At 26.7% G+C, this 20,529-nt stretch overlaps 2 protein-coding genes across 4 annotated transcripts in view; one reads left to right on the forward strand and one right to left on the reverse strand.

Moving 5' to 3' along the window:
- The window catches only part of LOC129969416 (uncharacterized), a 147,659-nt gene that overhangs the window by 108,386 nt on the left and 18,744 nt on the right, over positions 1-20,529 (forward strand). The window contains exon 1 of one of the 3 annotated variants that reach the window (XM_056083982.1): positions 12,691-12,843. The exons of the other annotated variants lie outside the window; for them this stretch is intronic. Coding sequence (XP_055939957.1) covers positions 12,837-12,843 — 7 coding nt within the window. The 5' untranslated portion in view covers positions 12,691-12,836. Of the gene's footprint in view, positions 1-12,690; positions 12,844-20,529 lie in introns of those variants that run through there. 3 annotated transcript variants of the gene reach the window in all.
- LOC129969415 (dual specificity protein phosphatase 19-like) overlaps positions 1-20,529 on the reverse strand; it is a 113,152-nt gene that overhangs the window by 70,317 nt on the left and 22,306 nt on the right. The window lies entirely within an intron of this gene.

Here is a 20,529-nt window from a genome sequence, read left to right on the forward strand (position 1 = left end):
AATAGTTGAGATTACTGCTGACAATCACCCATATATTATCTGTGATTTCAAACTCATTTTTTCTATTTGATTATTAAACCCTTTGTACGATTTTCGCTGATTTATTTTTGAAATCTACATTCTCAGTGAAAATGAAATAACAGATTCAGTGCTGATCTGTCCTAGTTTGCAAGTTCCTTTATTGAGATTTGATGATTGGCCCTCACCAAGGTTTTCACTTATTGAAAGACAATTTCAAGCTTGCATTTTGGAGACTTATTGAAACAAGCTATGCTCTCCATTGATGTGTGTCCATATGTAATGCTATTGTACCATACTTATAAGCTTGATATTCATTATTTCGTCTTCAAAACTCTGTTTAATCTTTTAGATCATTTACACTTGCGGATTTCCAGGCTTTATAAAAATTCTAAGGCGATAATTTTGTTCAAATATTTCCATAATTTTGTTAAAGACGGAAATCCGTTCGGATTTCCGAAAAATTGAAATCCGAAGACTCTCTTCAGTTATGCCTATAGGATCGCCATATCACGATGTTCTAACTGTGTGCATAAAAAGAATGATCGGATTATTTTTGAACCAACCTCAGTCTTAGCTGATAATCATTTTTTCATTCCTGTGTGTGGCATGGACTATCGGCACACTTACAACAAACAGTAGCCCACATTAATCAGTAGTAATAACAACCATAGCAAACAAAGAGGCCAGACAAAGTTCAGCAGGAGGAGGGAATCTATGTAGTTACTCTCTACGATCTCTCCAAACGCCTGCAAATCTCCACTGATTTCTCACTTTAGCTGTATCCAACTGCCGACTCACTATTACATGACTGGCTACTCCTCACACAATTCGATGCTGCTTTTATAATAAACACCAGGATTTGGCACACAGATCAATTCGCCAAACGCTTGAGCTCCACACAATGCTTGCGCTTAGCTCTGTCTACACGACTGTCTTCAGCTTAAACTGCCAACCTATTTTATAGTTTCCGGAGCCGGATAGAGAAGGTTCTGGAACAATCAGGCATAGCTGGTTTCTATTGGCTCTATCGGCAAAATTCGGAAAGAGTCTAGTATTATTTTGTCTCCAAAGTCGCCAAATTTTTCGCCAAGCCCTGAGATTATTGATTCGGCATACGATCAGGATCCAGCATAGCTAATCATAGAACGGTCTTTCCAGTGATTGAACTAACCATGCTGGGAAGTAACATTGCAGATTTGTAACAATATTGTAGCTTTTATCTCACTCTTTTTTATTATATCTTCTAATATTTCTCATTTTCGCAGCGATATTTGTTTTTTAAGGGTCTACAATTCGTGATTAGTTTCAAAATCCGTTTTCCTTGAATACAGTTTTATTTTCTATAAATATCATTTCAATCAGCTAGTATGAAATAGCTTTATAAACATTATCATAAAAGAAGACTGTCGTAAAGAAAATTAATTCTTTGCGTTGTTAGAGCAGGCGAATATTTTCAATCAATGGAACTGATGTTTAATGATTGCAAAGAATGACTAGGTACTAAGTACAATGCATTTGAATAACACATTGATGTTATTTCGCAGAAAATCTCTACCTCGTGATAGTTCCGTAGAAATGTATAAGAAAGAAATTGAAGAGTGTGTTTTTAGAAAAGTTCTCTTTTCAGAAATTGCTACAGTTTCAATTATATGTGTTCCAACTTTTAAAAAGTAAGGACATCCCAAAAGTGTATTCATGAATAATTTTAATCAAGATATTGAATACTAAATTGAAAAGAATATTTCGAAAATTATATGAATTACGTTCTTCCGGAAACGGGAACGAAAATTAGGCTGTTTTTCTCCATTAGATGATTGCGAATGGAAGTCAGAATATTGTTTTTTAACAATCCTCATCTGAAATGAAATTTAACATTTAAAGTATGACTACCTTCTTTTCCGCTTTCAAGGTATTGCTGTTTATTTTTAAAATGACTACTGTGAAGTTTTGATTTAATGTTTCATGTCTTAATTGTCAATTGAACTCTTTTTTTTTTTTTGATATAGCAAGTACAAATAGTTATGAAACGCAGATTTTTTAGCAAGAATTTTAAAACTACACAAATTTCTTATTCACACATATAAAAAAACGTGCACTTTAATCTGCAGCTAAATTTCAGTTTCAAAAGCTACATTATAATCATATACAAGATGAATGTTGTTTAGGAATGAAAATTCGTCTCTTTCATAATTATACACGAGCTACTTGTAATTAATCATCTACGAAAATTACTTCAAAACCCATTTTTTATTTTTCATTAATTTCATATGACAGTAATAATATGCTAAAATATGAATCGCTATCTTTAACAAATCACTTTTTATATTAAACTGTTATATTGCTTGTTTTTTTAAATTAACTTTAGCTAATCTTTCTTCTGCATGGCCTACCGAAACACTTTTATTTATAGAAATTAATGAAAAAAAAACATCATGAAAGAATATTTTAAGAAATCTGGCTGAACTTTCTTACAAATATTCCTTAATTTAAAGAGTTACAAAGCTTGATTTTTATATTTTAATTTTAGTAAGCGTGTTCCTGATTTTGATGCTCAATTATATTATTTAAAAAATGGACTGGGGGTTAATTTTTCATTAACTGCTTCATTTATTTATATATTTTACTTAATCTAAAAACACATTAGTAATTGTCAATACAAAGATTCTTGATGATACACATTATGAATTTAACACTGCGATACTCCGATTCCGCTGTTCCAACCTTCGCTAGAAACTGTTTACATGGTTCTTTATCATCCCCCCCCCCAATCTGAATATTTACCGTTTTAGAATATGATACAAATATGAAATTTAGGGATTAAAATAAAAATAAAAAAGAATTTTTCTACTCTTTTTCAAAAACGAGGCGGAAACGACAGCAGAAATTGATTTAGTAACTCATGCAATATAAATTGGCAATCTTGCGAAGTAAATATTTGGATTTCGTGTTGAATTGGAGCTGCGGTGGCCTAGCGTTGAGATCTCGGCATCGGAACCTGAGGGCTGCAGGTTCGAGACCCGATTCCGCCAAAGAACTGCCGGCATGGTGCACGTTTAATTTATCGGAGCCGAACGTCCAGCCGCTGGTGTGGGTTGGAAGTTTGGAGAGAGGCGGTGGGTTCTATTTCAGGTGTCATTCTCCTCGCCCGACCGTGGTTCAAAATTAGAAGGTCCGTCCCAAAATAGCTCTCGTGCTGCTTTAAAACCGGACGGTAATATAGAAAAGGATCGGTAGCTGAGGGTAATAATTAAATTGACATGTTGATCTTATAAAGCTAAGAGCTAAAAATTGATGAATTTAGAGATGTGTGAACAAATCACTTCCATAGAACATTCAACCTAATTCAATATTTTATCATATAATATTCAAAATTTTATTGATCTACAGAAATAGTTTTTCTTTTATTTCGGCAAAGTTATTTCAATCAACTAAATGAAGTATAACGAATTACAATTTCCATTTTCACTGTACCATAATACAGCAGAATGGCAAATCAAACGCGTGGTATGTTTGTGGGCGGTAAGATATCAGTATTCAAGAGTATTTTTGAATTGATACTATGCAGTAAGAAGTGAAACTTTTAGTATATTTCTATACCAATAAAGAGTATAAATTGATACTACATGCGAATGATATTACATGTAAGGCGAGATGATGCTTGTAAAGATTACAGACCGAAATGATACTACATGTAAAATGATTAATTTCAAACAGCAATTATTGAAGAAAATTTTATAAAGTGTGTCCAATATAATCGTTAGTTGATAAATTCCTTAACTACTTGAAATAGGCATATACTTCTAATTAGAATTTTTTAAGTTATATTAAGAACTATGTTTTATATTTTTATTGTAAATAAATAAGCGACTGAAAAATTTGTAAATTCTTAATTTTTATGCAACTCCAATCCTATTAATCATACATTATATTTTGGAATTTCAATATTTAGCTTTGATATATATATATATTTTAATTTTTATAAATAACTTTGAATTTCAATATTTTAGGCCGATCAACGGCCCATTATAGAAAGCTCCATGTATTGAATAATTGCTGTTTCTTGAGGCGGCTATTAATATAATTTAAATTAATCTAAATGATATTCTAATCTTCAGATTTCAGGCCATTTTAGTGGCATAGACATTTTGATATGACTGAAATGCTCTGATTGTTTAGTCATACTTTTTAAATAACATTTTAACATATTAAAATTTTCTTTTGTTACATTTTTTTTTCATGACAAACATATTTTTCTAAATATGTCTATAATGATTGGATACTGTATAAAAATATAGGCATCGTAATTTTTTCACTTCTGAATTTATTGATTCAAATAACATATATCATTTATATCTGATTACGTCATTTAGAACATTTATTTTTCATTTGGAAGTATATGTGTCTATAATAATGGAGAAACTATTGGTTCTCAATTAGAGTGGACATTTTAGGTATACATTTTCCCTTAAGAAGTTATTTTTATATTCATCGATAATAAATAGTCATAGGTTAAATTCTTCTTTTTTTCCTGCATTAAGATACCTCTATATATTCCAGTCAAATGTTCTGTAATTTTTAGATTATTTCTGCGCTGCGTGGACTAAGCGCATTTTGACTTCGCTGCGTATTATTACGTTAGAAATTTAATGAGCCAGTTTTGTTCTGATGTATTGCACGAGTTACAAATGATTTTACATCTAAGTTGATTTCGTACTCTCTAATAAAATGTTACATTCCTGCGAGTTAAGACTTTTCAAAAATTATCAATTAACAGTTTATTTTGCTAAATTCATTTATTATTTATTTTCATAAAAAGATATTGAAAATTAAGGTATTAAAATTAAATAAACGTGCAGGAAAGTAATTATTGTGGAACTCGTGAAATGTTATCATAAAAGCATCAATTATGCTCCGTGAACGAAAATTTTAAGGAAAGTACTTTATTAATCACACTAATTAACATTACGCTTCCGAATACCAATACGTTTAAAGTGATTGACTTCATTAACATAGATATAAAATTAAAAATCTAAATAGAACCTCGTAAAAAATAACGCCTCTACAGTGATTTTGGGCTTTTAATAAAAGCTGTAAAATGTTAAGCACTTTTCCGAAGTACATAAATTTTAACGCTGACAATCCATCACCATAAAATGAACTCTTCATCATGGAAAAAAGATATGCTTCCTTCTTCAAAAGAAAATCTGACATAAATCTTGTCAGTTTATGGCTTATTGGACAAAAAAAATGCTTTCAACTCACTGATTTTAACTGTGTGAGCTTTTAATTGCATATTAACCGAATTATAAAACTTGGATAAAAAATTAAAAAGCATTTATACTTAATTAATGCGCAAGTAAATAAAATTTCTTATTAATGCTAACTATATAAGTGCTCTTAGACGTTAGTAAGATGGTAATAAATTACGGTACACTCCCGAGTTCGCAACTATCCAGCCCAGTTTTCCGTTATCGTAATTAAATGAGGAAGGCAAGCCGTTGCAGAAGCAATCATCTATTAAGGACTTTTTCAAAAACTAAAAACTTTGACTCTTATCTTAGAGTTACATTTTCATATCTGTGTAATCATTTATCAAAGAAAAATAAAATCAGTTTGAGTCGATTTTAAAAACTAGGCCTACGATTTAAGTTAATGTTTTGTTTATGTTTCCTACATTTAAGTTACGCATGACAAAATTTATGTTGAATTATGAAATTTTAAAAATTATGAACAATTTATATCCTTTAACTTACTTTTTCTCTAACAAATTCTTGAAATGTTCAGTTTAATATATAAACTACCACTACAGAACCTTCTATTTTAACTCAACTATGGTTCATCGAATCACATTCACATTCTACCTGTCTAGCGATAAATGCAGGACTTAGTACTCAATAAGAAGTGAGAAAATACATATTACGTATTATGCGTGGTATAAAAACCTAGTCTTGTGGTGTTGGTGGGTAAAGAAATGAGTTCACAGAACTCAAGTCTATCCGGCTCTTTTGTTATCCGGTGTGCCCTTCCTCTACATTAGTTAAGGTACTCGGGAGTGTAATGTGTTAACAATATTATTTATTTAAATATTCATCAAAGTCTGTAAAGAGAGAGAAAACTTTATTTCAAGTTCTAATAAACTTCAAAGAAACCAAACATTAAATCAATGTGCTTAGCAAAGATACATTGGATTAAAGGTGATGGATTAATTCAATAAAACCAAAACAAAAAAAGAACACATTTTCACTAGTTTTTTGACAATTGAGCAAAGATAACATGATCAATTGGCATCAAAGGCCGTGTGATATTTTGCTACAAACCATTTGTTTCACTAGGATAATAGGAGCTTTGCCCATGTATAATAAAGAGCAGTAACTGTTTGAAAAGCATATTTTAAAATAGAGGAGAAAGATAAACATCATCTTAATAAACTAGAGTTTTGAAACTGCATTGAAGCTTTGCTCCTAATAATAAAGAGCCATTTTCTCTTTGGTTTAATGCAAGGTTAAAGTATTTAAATGTCATTTCAGTAGTATCCAGTAACTGTTCTTCTTTCTCCTTGTAATATAACCAAGTTTAAAAGTATAAACAAGATATTTTATTACTGAAGATTCTTATCAGTTGCTTTAGTCAGCTATTAAGATTCTAAATTTCATCGATTTTTTTCATTGCAAAAAATGGCATTACATCTTTATAAATTATCTAAAATAATCTGCTACTCTACTCCATTCGTAAATAAACTAAAATTTTGCTTATTTAAAAAGAAAATTATTTTGAAAAATCCAAAAATGAAACATGCATGTAGTTCATTTGAATACGTTATTGAATACATTTTACAAAATCAGCTGAATTAAACGAACTGGTTTGAAAAAACAATTAAAAATTATTTCTTAATCTTGTTATTAGCTCTACATGACGCGTACATTTTATATATATTATATCCTACGTTATATTTTTTAAAGCTAAACTCAGTAGTTGTGTTCTTATTTTTTTATTTCTTTGTGATCTTAATCTTTTTTTTATCAGAAACTAAATGCACCTGGCTTTTTCAAATAGCAGGAAAAGACAAAAACAAAATAAGAATCAAGTTTCGGAAACTCACAAACGCGCCGTTGTGCAATGAAGCAATATATATAATAGGTTTTAACACTTTTTTAACTTACGATTTCGATACAATTTGAAAAAAGATCTTTTTTCGTATGATTACGAAGCTAAGTACTTCGAAGCAATTTAAATTTGCTTATTTATATTTTTAAAATTATGAGAATGAAAAGTTGATAAAAACATTAAACTCATTCAGACAGCTTATCACTCTTGAATATTGCAGTGTGAAGTGATACGATATAATTTAAAAATAAAAATAAGAAATATTGTTTATTAATTATAAATGTTTTACTTTATAGAAAGCCACTATGAAGATGATCATATTTTATATTTCCGAAAATCTCAAAAACTTTACAGAAGTTCATACAACAGAAAGATAGCCTCACCTGTCATTTTCGGTAACCTTTAACCTTTTCGCTACTATTAGTGAGTGTACTAACTCAAGTAATGACTCCTCAAAGTATGCAATAGCAACAAAATTCACGCAAGTATTTAAAATTCTAAATCTAGTTATCTGAATATTTTAGAAAGGAAAAAAAACTGAAAATGAAATTAAATAAAATCATTTTTTTAATAGAAACAATTATTTACGCTTAAAATAAAAAAAAAATTGAATAATATTTATTTGCATTTGCTTTAATAATCTTCTCAAATTCCTAAATAATATCTTAATAATTAAGATAGTTAGTAATACTTAGAGCGATAAATAAATATAATTAAAAAAGAACACATTACTGCTATTTAATAATTTAAAAATTTTCCAAACGATTTTTTCTACCTATAAGCCAGTGGAATATTTTTCACAAACAATAATCTTTTGTCATTATGATTACATCTCCAAACTTACATTAAACGCTCTGAAATGATGCCAAATTTCATGTTATTCTTGACGCATAATTTTTTTTAAATCAATGTGATGCTGTTTACTTATATGATATCGATCATACTTGCTTCGGGCAAAATTAATTGCTTTTCAAAGTTTCTGAAGGAGCAAAAGTTTCTAAAAATCCTCCTCTGATATCCACATGGTTCTACTACAGTAGTTTTCTTTTATAAACTTAAACTATGATAATGGATTTCTTAACATGAAATGAAAGAACAATAAAAGTACTTGCTGAAATTTCAGAATTGTTTTCACTTCAATCTGTTTCCTTTATTAATTTTTTTATTGGGTGCGTTTTTGAAATTTTTATTGTTTATCACATAAAAGATAGTGATTAGTTTTAGGGAATAAAAAGAAATAAAAATAGTTAAAGATTAAATTCAAATGAAATGGATTTTCGACAGACATTTTTTAGTTTAGATGCCAGGGTAAAATACGCTAGAGGGAATATATATATATATATATATATATATATATATATATATATATATATATATATATATATATATATATATATTGTATTCAAACTAGATTTAAAACTAGTCGCCTTTGGCTGCTAGCTATTCAAAAGAAATATCGGTTATATTTAATTTCAGTTAAATTGCTTAGACAAAACTTCATGTCCATGATTCTTTCAAATTGCTATTTAAAACTGCGCTATTTTAATAGTCTTAGATGCATTCTTTTCAATACGAACTTTCCTAATGGGGACAAATTTCATGATATCATAGCACTACCACGTACTGTTCATTCATCTTTTAAATTTAACGGTATAGAAACTTCGCTTTTTTTTATTAGTCATGTAACTATATAGATACTAAACAGAGTTCTTCCTTATTTTTCAACAATGGAATAAAATCACGGTATCAATTATTTGATGAAACAAAGAAAATAATTTCATTTTTTTATAATGAAAATATTATTCTGAAAAGTAATTAATGATATATGTGAAAATTAATTAAATCTGAACTTAAAAACTTTACAGCAACTAAATTGCAACATTAAAAAAATATTTCTTGGACTTTAAAATGGTGTAAAAATAATTTCAGCACGGGAATGTTTTCGGAAATTGTCACACAAAATATCAAAATCTGTCTCGTTTTTACTTAATTAAAATTTCAAAATATCCGCTTCCATATATGCATCATCACGCTTAAAAATACATCTTGATCAAATTTGGTATCTCTAAGGCAAAGGGTCCAGCCAGTAGAATGCCAACACACACGCATTCATCTTTATTATTAGTAAAGATGACTGTATGATTGCTGCAACTACTAAGAATTATTAAGTTGATGAAATATGCTGTTGTGGTTGTTTATGTAAATAATAGGAACGTATACATTGGTTTCGGAAGTTTATATTGCATATGTAAGCAAATATGAAATGTTGAACGGACCCTGATTTATTAAAAAATAATTAATCTTTTTCAATTGGATTCTGTTAAGCAAAAGGGAATTGTTTTCCAAAATACAAATACCTAACTAATAACTAATAATTAACAGAAACTAATAATACATGATGAATCAATTGTTGGATTATAGACTGTTGCCCATTAGATCGCTTCCATTTCGTTTTGTAGATTGGTTTGGTTCAATTTTGAATAATAATTGAATAGTAAAATTTGCTACAATGAATATACAATCAATAAAATAGTTACCATTTTCAACAATTATAACTTCACTCAATTTATGTATCAGTGGATAAGTATATATAAAGATACTAAAGGATTCGGTTTCTAAAGGAGACATATACAAATTTGGTGTGAAATCCATATATCCAATTTTATCTGAGTAGCTCAAAGCGTTTTTGATTATTTTGTTCACAAACACACAGACAGATAAATATAATACCAAACATGTATTTTTCTTGTTTGAGATGTGGAAATTTATCGAAATCTCAATTTCGAATTCTTTTGGCGAAAGTACTTTCTTTTTGAGCATTTCGGTGGCAGGAAAATAAAAAATGGCATCTCTAAAGGGAATTCGGAAACTGAATGATGACAGAGAAAAAAATGAATACAAAACTGAAAAAAATATAGCAATCTGAAAATTAATTAGATCAAAATTCGCTTTTATTTTACAAAAATAATCTTGATATAATTTTTCGATATTTTTGTATTAATATAAATTTAAGAATTGAAAATACTTGTAAAGAATATAGTAATTATTTAATAGAGTATTTCTTCATGATTATATCTCAAAATACCAAATATATTTTCCATGACGTTTCGAGTTTGTTAAATTGGTGCAATTATTACTCAACAGATGGATACAATCATACCTTTTTATATATTACATTTCCGATTTACCATTCAAATTCAAATGTCGTCAGTGGTTCTGAGTAGTTTCGATTTGATGGAAATAAAGAACTTCCTTTTTTGCTTTCAGAGTATTTCTTCATTTCTTTACAAACTTATGTATTTAGAAAAGGAAGTTTCAAGTACTTTCAGATTCAATTTTGGTTTTGGTACTCAAATGCATTGCAGATAAATGGCTAAACTTTCAGGAACTTTTCTCAAAACAAGTATTTGTCCACTGCCATCAATATTTACCAGTCACTTTAAATTCCCCACCCTTTATGTTTCTTCCTGAAAAAAATTATGCAGAAGGGTTGGGAAAGGACGGGGAATGGAGATGAATCCTCGCATTTCATGTTTTCATTGAAGACGCAAAATGAAGTGAAAAAATACCAAGCAATTGGTTCTGCATAAAAATAATAATAAAATCTGAGATTTATCCTTCGATTACCTAAGTTTTTTGTTGGTGTTTCTTTTTTTCTGACGCTGATGTGCTGATTTTTCAATACTTTCAATACATATTTTTTGAAAACCTATCATAAAAAATAATTCTGGAAAATATTTATGGCGCTGTCCTGTTTGATATTCGGTAAAATGAGGAAGTGTTAAATAAAAAAGTCAAATAAATTAAGTCAAAACCGTCAAATCTATTTTAATATGGGTTTCATTTTAATATAAATTTGTTGCGTGATACCTATTAAATCTAAATTCAAAATGCAACTAAACAGCAACGCTGAAGTTCAATAATGATGTGGAAAATAATTATAATATTAATCAAATATTTTGAGTTAAATTTTTAACTCTGCAAATGCTATAATCAACAAAAAAAAATCAACATTGTAGTATATAACAATTAATGGAAATTATTTAGTAGGAAATCCATCACTTATACAAAACCAAAAAATGTTGGGAGGATTAACTCTGCCTTTTATATAAGTAAATTGTGTGATATAAAACTAACAAATATCTTCAGATATAAAATAATATTTAGAATTTTAATTTTAATTTCACTTTATATTTAGGAAACTGAATCAAATGAAAATCGAATCAGATACAGTATATAAAATACCGAAAATTCTTATTTATTTCCTTTTATAAAAATAAGAAAAATGTTTTTCTAGCTTTGAAAAAAATATAAAATATTTTAATTCAAACCACCTAATTCAAGGATTAAACTTTAATAGTTAATAGTTTTGAAAAAGTTCATCGATAAATTTAAAAAGTGATTTTAAAAAGACAATTTTAAACTAATAATTCTTTAGAAATCATTTTAAGAGGCACTAATCTTGCATTTAAAAAACGAACAAAATTAAATACATAAACATTGATAAGATTAGCAATAAAAAAAGTCTTTTAAAAATATAAATCAAAGATGATTTCAAATTTTTCCAAATAACAAGATAAATAATGATTTGTTGAATATGGAGCAAGACATATTTGAAATAACTCTTTTATCGCTTCTCGTAGGTTCATTACATTGTTTTTGAGGTAACCTTCAAGATATTTCAAGGAATCTAATTGTTCCGACATTCATTAATGTGTTTGTATTATTAATCAGAATTATTAATGGAAAAACAAAAGTTGAAACAATAATCAAGAATATATTTATTAAATTCATTTGATCTCCTGTGGGAGAAATAACCATTTTAATAACAAAATTAATTTTTATATTGTTTCTAAATAATGTTTCGAAATATTTGACTATATCATGAATTAAATTATGTAAAAGTAATTTAAGTTTAAGATATTTCATACCGAGCTTTTATAATAAATGAATGAAACAATTATTATTTTTACACTGAAATGTCAGTCAATGAATCCGGTTTATATATTTACTTCATTTAAAATCTCTTGATATGTAATCTAAAACTTTCTGTTCTGGCTTTCCAAGTACTTTGAATGGCGCCTGTTTTGTTTATTCTATTTGTATTATCACATTAGAGTGGCCCGCTTATGAGTTTAAGTGAAATGATGATCTGTTTGAGACAAAACAGGACACTTTGCAGACATTTGTAAGCATTCCTCAAGGTCATTTCAATAACATCCTTACATGGAACTCTTAATTGCCCGTCAAATGCGCTATGCCCTGACAAACACCCCAAGAAATTTCCGCTGACACATACTCAAACTGATACTCATACTAAGGGGATGCTAAGGGAAGATTATGGAACATTTTTATTTGAATCTTCCCACGCATTCCAATCCCTACCCCCTCCATCAAAATAATCTTCTAACCCACTTTGTTGAATGGGGGTCGCTGAGAAGGACAAATCTCAAAACTGTTGAGGAACAATGGAGTGATGTATTTGAGAGAGAGGGCAGAGGGGCGGAGCACCCACGCCTGTGACGTCACGCCCCTGACCACCCATTGAACGCGAAGGCTCCAGATTGTCCGGCGCGGGGAGTATAAAGGCCTTTGCGTCCTCCTCCTCTTCCATCCCGACTTTGCTCTTCATCCTCAGCCAGGAATCTCTTTTTGCACTCCCAGAAATCAAAGAGTAATTGACAGGCAAACAGAAGAGAAGAGATCTCACAATGCAGGGTAAGATGGCTTTGATATTTGATACGCAGTGTTAAAATATGAAAGAGAGAGAGAGGAGTTCGAAAAGCGAAATCGAAACCTAAATGCAACCGCGTTTCCGATTTCAGAAAAATTCTGTTTTAAAAATTATTGATGTAATTCAAATATCGTAGAAGTCTGCATTCTAAAATGATGTAAAAGTAAACTTTTAATTTAATATGTGATATATTTCTATTCATTTAATTTGATAACTATTGCAATGAGTTTATCGATTTTAAAAGGCATAATGAGAGATATTATTCAATATTTTAAATGGTGTTAAATATTTTTCGTTTTTAAATGGTTTAATAACATTGAAATATATTTAATATAAAAGTTTTCCTGACGGAAATTACATTCAGAATAAATAATCATAATATTTGAAGTGTAGAATATATTTTAAATAAGTTTTGATTGTTACTAGTAATCTTAATTATTTATTGGAATAATATTTGTCTTACTTATAGAATTTAAGGTATTTACTTTTAATGAACATGCTTAATGATATCCTGAAAATGATGCTGTAATGCTAATTTAGATTTTTTTTTATGCTTGAGCTTATATTGAAATATCTTTCAGATTCGGTGCTTATTAATCATTTTCTGATATGCTATTGAATACAAAACTCAATAAAAGCTGTTGTGTTTTTGAAACAGTAAAATATATGTTCAATTAAAAACTATTGAAAAACCAAGTATAATTCTTTTTAATCATAACATCAAAAATAGTAATTTATATTTTAAATAAAATGCTGATATTAGAGAAGCTAAATCAATTTATTCATGTGAAATACATTTAAAGTTAAAAATTTAACAATGTAAGATCGATGAATAATTTAAATAATTTTTTAGATAATTTTTTATTTATATTTTAGACAACAAAATTCATTTTAAATCAATAGCTTTCAAGTGACATGTAATAATATTTCTATAAAAATATATTTCATTTTATTGTTTTTAAAGCTTGATATGGTGAAAATTGAAAATAACCATTTTTTTTAATTCGATGCTTTGAAAGTATTTTAAATTTGAACGAAAATTCTATGAATTTAATTGACATTTCTGTATAAAAATTTGGGTATAAGCCAAATATATTAATTGTCCAGATTGTATTATATTTATTGTGAAACTTATTTTAATTTATTAATTTCAAATTTATAGAAGTTTTCAAAATGCGTTACTCTATTAAATTCGGGAATATCATGACTGTTGCCCTATATTTAATTATTAAAATTTATCACTTTATAACTACTTTTCATGGAAAGAGAGAAATAAAAAATATTTTTTTTTCTTTTAATGCTATATTGAATTTCTGCTTAAAAATTTTTCACATTTAATGAATAATAATTTAATTTCTCAACTTTTTAAATTCATTTTTAAAGGTTCTTAAACCACTTTTATATTTCCAAATCACCGCTTTATGTTCTGATTACTAGATGGGGTATAATATCTTTTTTTGTCAAATGTAATCTGAACATGTTAATAAGAAAATTTTTCTGAGTGCACCTTATTATTTTAGCAACAATTGCATTAAGTAATGATGGATGACTTAATGAATAAAATAAGAAAAATTAAATAATTCAGTCACCTTCATTGCATACTCGAAATTCTAACTACACTATCAACGCAACTTTTCAGATGAATTGTTTCATATGATATGAATAGTTTTAATACATTTAAATAAATATTGAATTATTTCATACCTGGAGAGGAAAAGTGTCATTTTCTTTATACTTTGTATTGAAAAGTTATTCATTTTTTTTTTCAACAAAGATGAACTTTTCCTGTTCGGAAAAGATTTTAAGTTAATTTTTCTCTATATTATTTAAAGTATACGAAAGCTATTCAAAGTAATTTGATTAAGAAATCTGACTTTATTAGATTAAATAAGTTGAATTCAAAAATGTGTGTGATTTGTTCTCTGAATGTGTATAAAAAGTAAAAATTGAAAATCGTCATAATAAAATTGATAGCGACCATAAGTCTGACAATTACTAGTATTTTTTCAAATTTCTTTTATTTTTGTAACGATACAAACAATTTATAAAAAATGTTAGTTCATGGCGTTTTTGGAAATATATTATTTTTTTATATTTTAATTTAATATATAATTATTATTATACAAATATATATATTATATAATATTTAATACATACATAATATATTATTTTATATATATTTATATAATATTTAATATATAAATATTATATTTAATTTTAAAATACAATTTTATATTTTAAAATTAAATATATAAAATTTAATTTAAAAACAAATTAAAATGGATTTATATTTAAACAATACATTATAAGTGGATTTATCTTTAGTATTTCTTCCAATAAAATTATCAGTATTCTATAGACAAAATAAAAAAAAAGTAGAACTTTATTTAAAAACATGATACTTTAGGAGCTAAATATGAATTTATTTTAAATTTCATTCATTGCAATAAAAATGACGATTTTCTGAATTGAATAAATTAAATTTGAAATTTTGAATTATTTTTTTTTCAAAATAGATATTATCTCCATGTTAAGTGAACACGAATATTCAATACTGAGTGGAAGTCACAAATAGTTATAAACAAGTAACTGAATTTTATTTTAATATCATTTGTTAATTTTAATATCATTTGTTACATACTAATAATTTAACTTTTTCTTTGTTTTAAAGTTGATTCAATAATTTTAGTTTGCTTTGTTTATTTTTGAAAGTTTTTCTGATTAAATTTAAGGATATTAAGAGATTTTTAAATTAAATTTTTATGTTTTATGTAATAATCTTCAAAAATTAATAAATAGTATTAGGCTCTCTAATTATAAAAAGAATATAATAAAAAAAATTGAATGTAATTTTTAATTTCCATTATGCAAATTTAAAGAAAAACTCCCGTAAAACTTTATTGATATATCTAAGTTAATATTCAAGTTTTATCCTTTAAAAAAAAGAAAATATTTTTTTCTTTACTTATTTAATTCTACTGCAATTTTTTCCATATAGGATTGGAACATAAATATTAAATTTTTTCAACTTTGATTCTCAAATTTCAGTGATTGATTTTATCATTAAATAAGCTGATTTAACAACTTTTCAGATTTCACAAAAACAGATGATTTTCGGTGAATATTTAATATTTTTATTATGTTGAATAATTTTATTACAAACACTTAAATGGTGCAAAGAATTTTTGCATCATTCTGATTTTTTCATTTGTTTTAATATCCAGAAATATGTTTCCAAATAATAGTGAAATGTTTAATTAACCAAATTATGAATATATTTTTATGCAAATTGCATTTTTTAACTTTTTTATTTCTATTTAATTAATATTAGAAATGAGCTTCGAAAATCTCTTGAATGCAATTCGATAGAAAACAAAAGCTCTTAATTTTTTATTTGTATTTTGCTTCTGTAAATAATTTCATAACATTTAATCTATTGATACAAAAAATAGCATTCAAAATTTTTATTGCAAACCTCTGCTGATGATGAAAAAAGAAATATAATTTCAATCATTGTAACTTCCCGATTCTTTTAGAGGATATGTGTTTATTACTCATTTTGAAATAAAAGTATGCCTTTTGTCTCTCACGCCCATGATTCACTAAAAAGTTTTTTAGATTAAAAGTCAATATTTGCAAAAATTTCTTTCGTGATGAGATGAATACTTTCATTAAAAATCCTTTATGGAGAATAAAACTTTATTAAGTGGGAAGAACAAAATTTAATCAAAATGGAGACAGCCTTCTAACAGGATTAAAGATAGTGAAATTTCTAAAAAGTATATATTTTGTTAGAAAATATGATTTCAATATTTTAGAAGGAAGATTGCGATTTTGGTTCGAGTAATAAAGATTGTTTGGTCTAATTAGTTTACAGATTTCAAATTCAATGATAATTTTATTCAAAAGTAATATTTTTACGATGTCAAAGACTTTCAATACAATTGTGAAAGACAATACAAAAGTTATCAAAATATTTTATAAAATGAATTTAGGAAATCTCTTAATGAAATTTAAAAGAAATAAGCAAACATTTCTAACTTCTTAAGAATTTTTTTATTTTTATTTTTTATTATTAATATTAAAACTCAAAATGCTACAGAAGTAAAAATTGGGGCTGAGAATACGAACGAAAAGATCTTGCTTATTACTGCCTATACGCAATTTGATTACCGTCCATATTTGCATTAATGTCATTTTACCCTTTTCCAAAATAATTTTGATTAGTTTCAATATTGATTATTTATATTTTAACTTATTAGGTATTAAATTTGAAGCATGAAAGATTTTTTTATAAATAAATTTTAAATATTTTAAGATATTCATCTAGTTAATTTCAATTAAAAATTTAATTTCTAAAACTATTTCACTATATTTTTTATTCTCATCTGTATTGTTCTGTAGAACTATGATTGCAATTTAAAAATTATCAGTTCAAGATTTATTGACGAAATTTATTGATCTCCGTAACATAGTGCTAGACACAAAGTGATTTAATATAAAAGTTTTTAATTATTGCAAGAAAAAAACATCCTTTTTCAAAGTGCATTCCAGAGTTTTGGCCATGCCTAGAAAGGCTTAATCAACTACGAAACTTAGAAGAAGAGCTGGCAAATATTTCGATTTAGGGGACATTCCTTAAGCAATTTACATTAACAAGAATTCTTCTGCAAGAAAATTAGTTCCAAAAAGAATTTTCGACAAAACACACGATTTGTTTGGTAAGTATTCGGAAGAACAATTGAATACAAAATTGTTTCAAAGGGGAATTAATTTTAAAATATTTATTTTGTATGAATTTATATGCATGATTATCATAACGACGATTTCTAAATCGATATTAATTATATATATATATTGTCATGTTGTCTGTATTTCATCAAGATGAAAAAAATAAAAATTAAAAATTTTTATTTTTATATTATAAAAAATCAAGCAGATGTTGTTGTCTTTTCTAATGTAATAAATATAATTTTTCATTAAATTAAATTATTAAGAACTCAAATTGTTTAGCGTTAATCTGAATTATAATATATGTTTAAAAAGAACATATGAATACATGACGTCAAAATATTTTTGGATTATTTATGCGTTTTATAATATATTTTTTATAACTTTCATATTTATAAAACATATTTTTCTGTTATGCAAATGCATTTTTTTAAATTTCTTATTTACAGAATTATTTCAATGATATAACCAGAATGCCAGATATAAGAGAAATTAAAATGCTCACTTCAAAGAGCATAATAAAATACCCATTTCAAATAAAATACTTTGAGAATGTCAATAATTTTAATACTAAATATTTTTTTTTAATATAACAAGAATATTATGCATTATTTTACAATGCGAGCTTTTAAATATATATAGGATTCAGTGAATATTCGAAGCAAAGTTTTTAATTTCGATCTATATATTCAATGCATATTTCAATTAATATTCACCAATATATAAATTTAAACACTTTTTTTCCTAAATAAATAATTTAGTTACTCTAAATTCTTCGGATATATGCTTTGGTAAGCTAGAAGAAAAGTATTAGAGTTGCTAAAAATGTGTAAATATATCATATATGGTATATGTATCTTGCATCTGGTATAACATTGTAAAATTTAGTTTTAAAAATGCTAAATGTATTCTTAAACCTTTGCATTCCGAAAAATAATAGAATGTATAATTACATATATATGAGAGTAAGAATGTATTCTTTTAAGATTTAGGAATCTCAAAAATATAATTATATGTTTTTTATAACTTTTAAAAATTCATGTGAGAGTTTTTGCTCTTATGCAAATTTTATAGCGACCATTGTCTAATAATATTGTGAAAACGATGTCAAAACGTCGAATCAGACTTGACGCTGGAGCGCAAAGGATTAAAATAGCTTTATAAGAAAACCTCAAAATCGGTAAAACAATATTCGCACAAAGCGATCAAATGAAGTTTTCTAAAAAATTCTTTTCATAGATGATTGCTTGTAGTCTGATTGTTAACAAAAATTTAAAATAAAGCAAGAAAACTTAGACTTTTACACAAAACAATCAACTTGCATTTTCAACATTCATTGCATTCCCAAATTGCATCAATTCAATAATGCTTTTTAGACAAAGATTTTAGGAAAATTGCAGTTGGGGGTTAGACTATATATATTTAAGATAGTGAAACTCTGAAGCTACCTCGTTTCACGCCAAGCAGTTCCATATATTGGTGTTACATAATCTCATTTACTTTGTTCCATAATGCATAATTGGATTATGATCAGGAAGCGGGTTTCGCTCTCTTCACTCCTTGGCATCATTTTCTGCTGCCATTTTTCTTCATTAGCTCAGTTATGAGAAGAGAGAGAAAATTTGTTTCATCTCTTTTAAGTAATTATTTATTAGAAATCGCGAAATAAACGATGCGAAAATATGCATATGAAAGTCCATACCATTATAATAATATTCATTTTTAAGTAAATTTTCGAAACTATATTTATGTATATTATTTTTCGAAACTATATTTATATATTTTACTATGTATTTCGAATGAACTTTAATTTATTTTTCCATGGGACAGACTGTTAATTTATATGGACTGACTTTAAAGCATATCTGTTCACACTGGGATACAAGTGAAAAAATAAACTTTTTTCTCCTCAGCGTTGAGAGATCCTTATACGATTAAATTTGACTCGTGTCAATTCAGGAAAGGGAATCTTAGGTATTTTTGGAAGGAATGCAGCGGGGTGGAAGTCAGGGAGGGATTCTTATCTCTTCACTTCTAGAGTGAGAATTACAGGGTCATCCATTTTTTAGAGCGCGTGTTAGATAAAAGAGTGAGATTTGGATCAGAAAACAAAAGAATATTTTATACTATAGCAATTTGAGCTAATTTAAGATTAAAAAATAGAGAATTAAATAGAATTTAAATTAGATTATCATTAAATATATGGTTTAGAACATTACCTCCTTAGGTTACTATCCATTATTATTTTTCGTATAAATTATTTTATAGCCAAATTTTTCTATCATAAAATCTAACCACATAAATAAAACATAAATTTCAACGTTACAAGGAGTCAAAAAAACTAAATGACTATTTACATAAATATTATAAAAAATTCGTATAACACATTTTTTAATATAACTCTTATAACTCTTTAAAAAAGTTGAAACATATAATAAGAGAATAAGCAGAACATTTACTTTTTAAATCACTTGAAATAAAATTTTTTGATCTCGTAAATAATAAATATTCTGTACGCACGCATATGATATTATCTCTTTTTTAATCGGATTCCTTAAAATTTGAAAGAGTTTAAATTTGTTTAATATTTGAAAGACATATTAAATAGGAATGTGTCTTTCATATAATAATCGTATCTGAAGTCTAAACAAATGAAGTAAATTATTGTAACTTTTTAAAAGAATGACAAAACACGGTCATCATTTCTTAGGCCAAACATAGAAATATTTTTTAAATCTTATTCAAGATTTTTTTTCAAGCTGTGAGAATAATAATTTAAATTTTTTCCAAGGTTTTTACAATATTCTGCCTCGCTTTGGTAATATTTTGTTTCAATATTATAAATAGAAATATAATTGAATTATAAATATTTGTAAATATTTAGAAATGGAATCACAAGAGACAATATTATACAAAATGTTTATTATTATTCAAAATAC

The sequence above is a fragment of the Argiope bruennichi genome, chromosome 5 (assembly GCF_947563725.1).
Source record: "Argiope bruennichi chromosome 5, qqArgBrue1.1, whole genome shotgun sequence".
Lineage (NCBI taxonomy): Eukaryota > Metazoa > Arthropoda > Arachnida > Araneae > Araneidae > Argiope > Argiope bruennichi.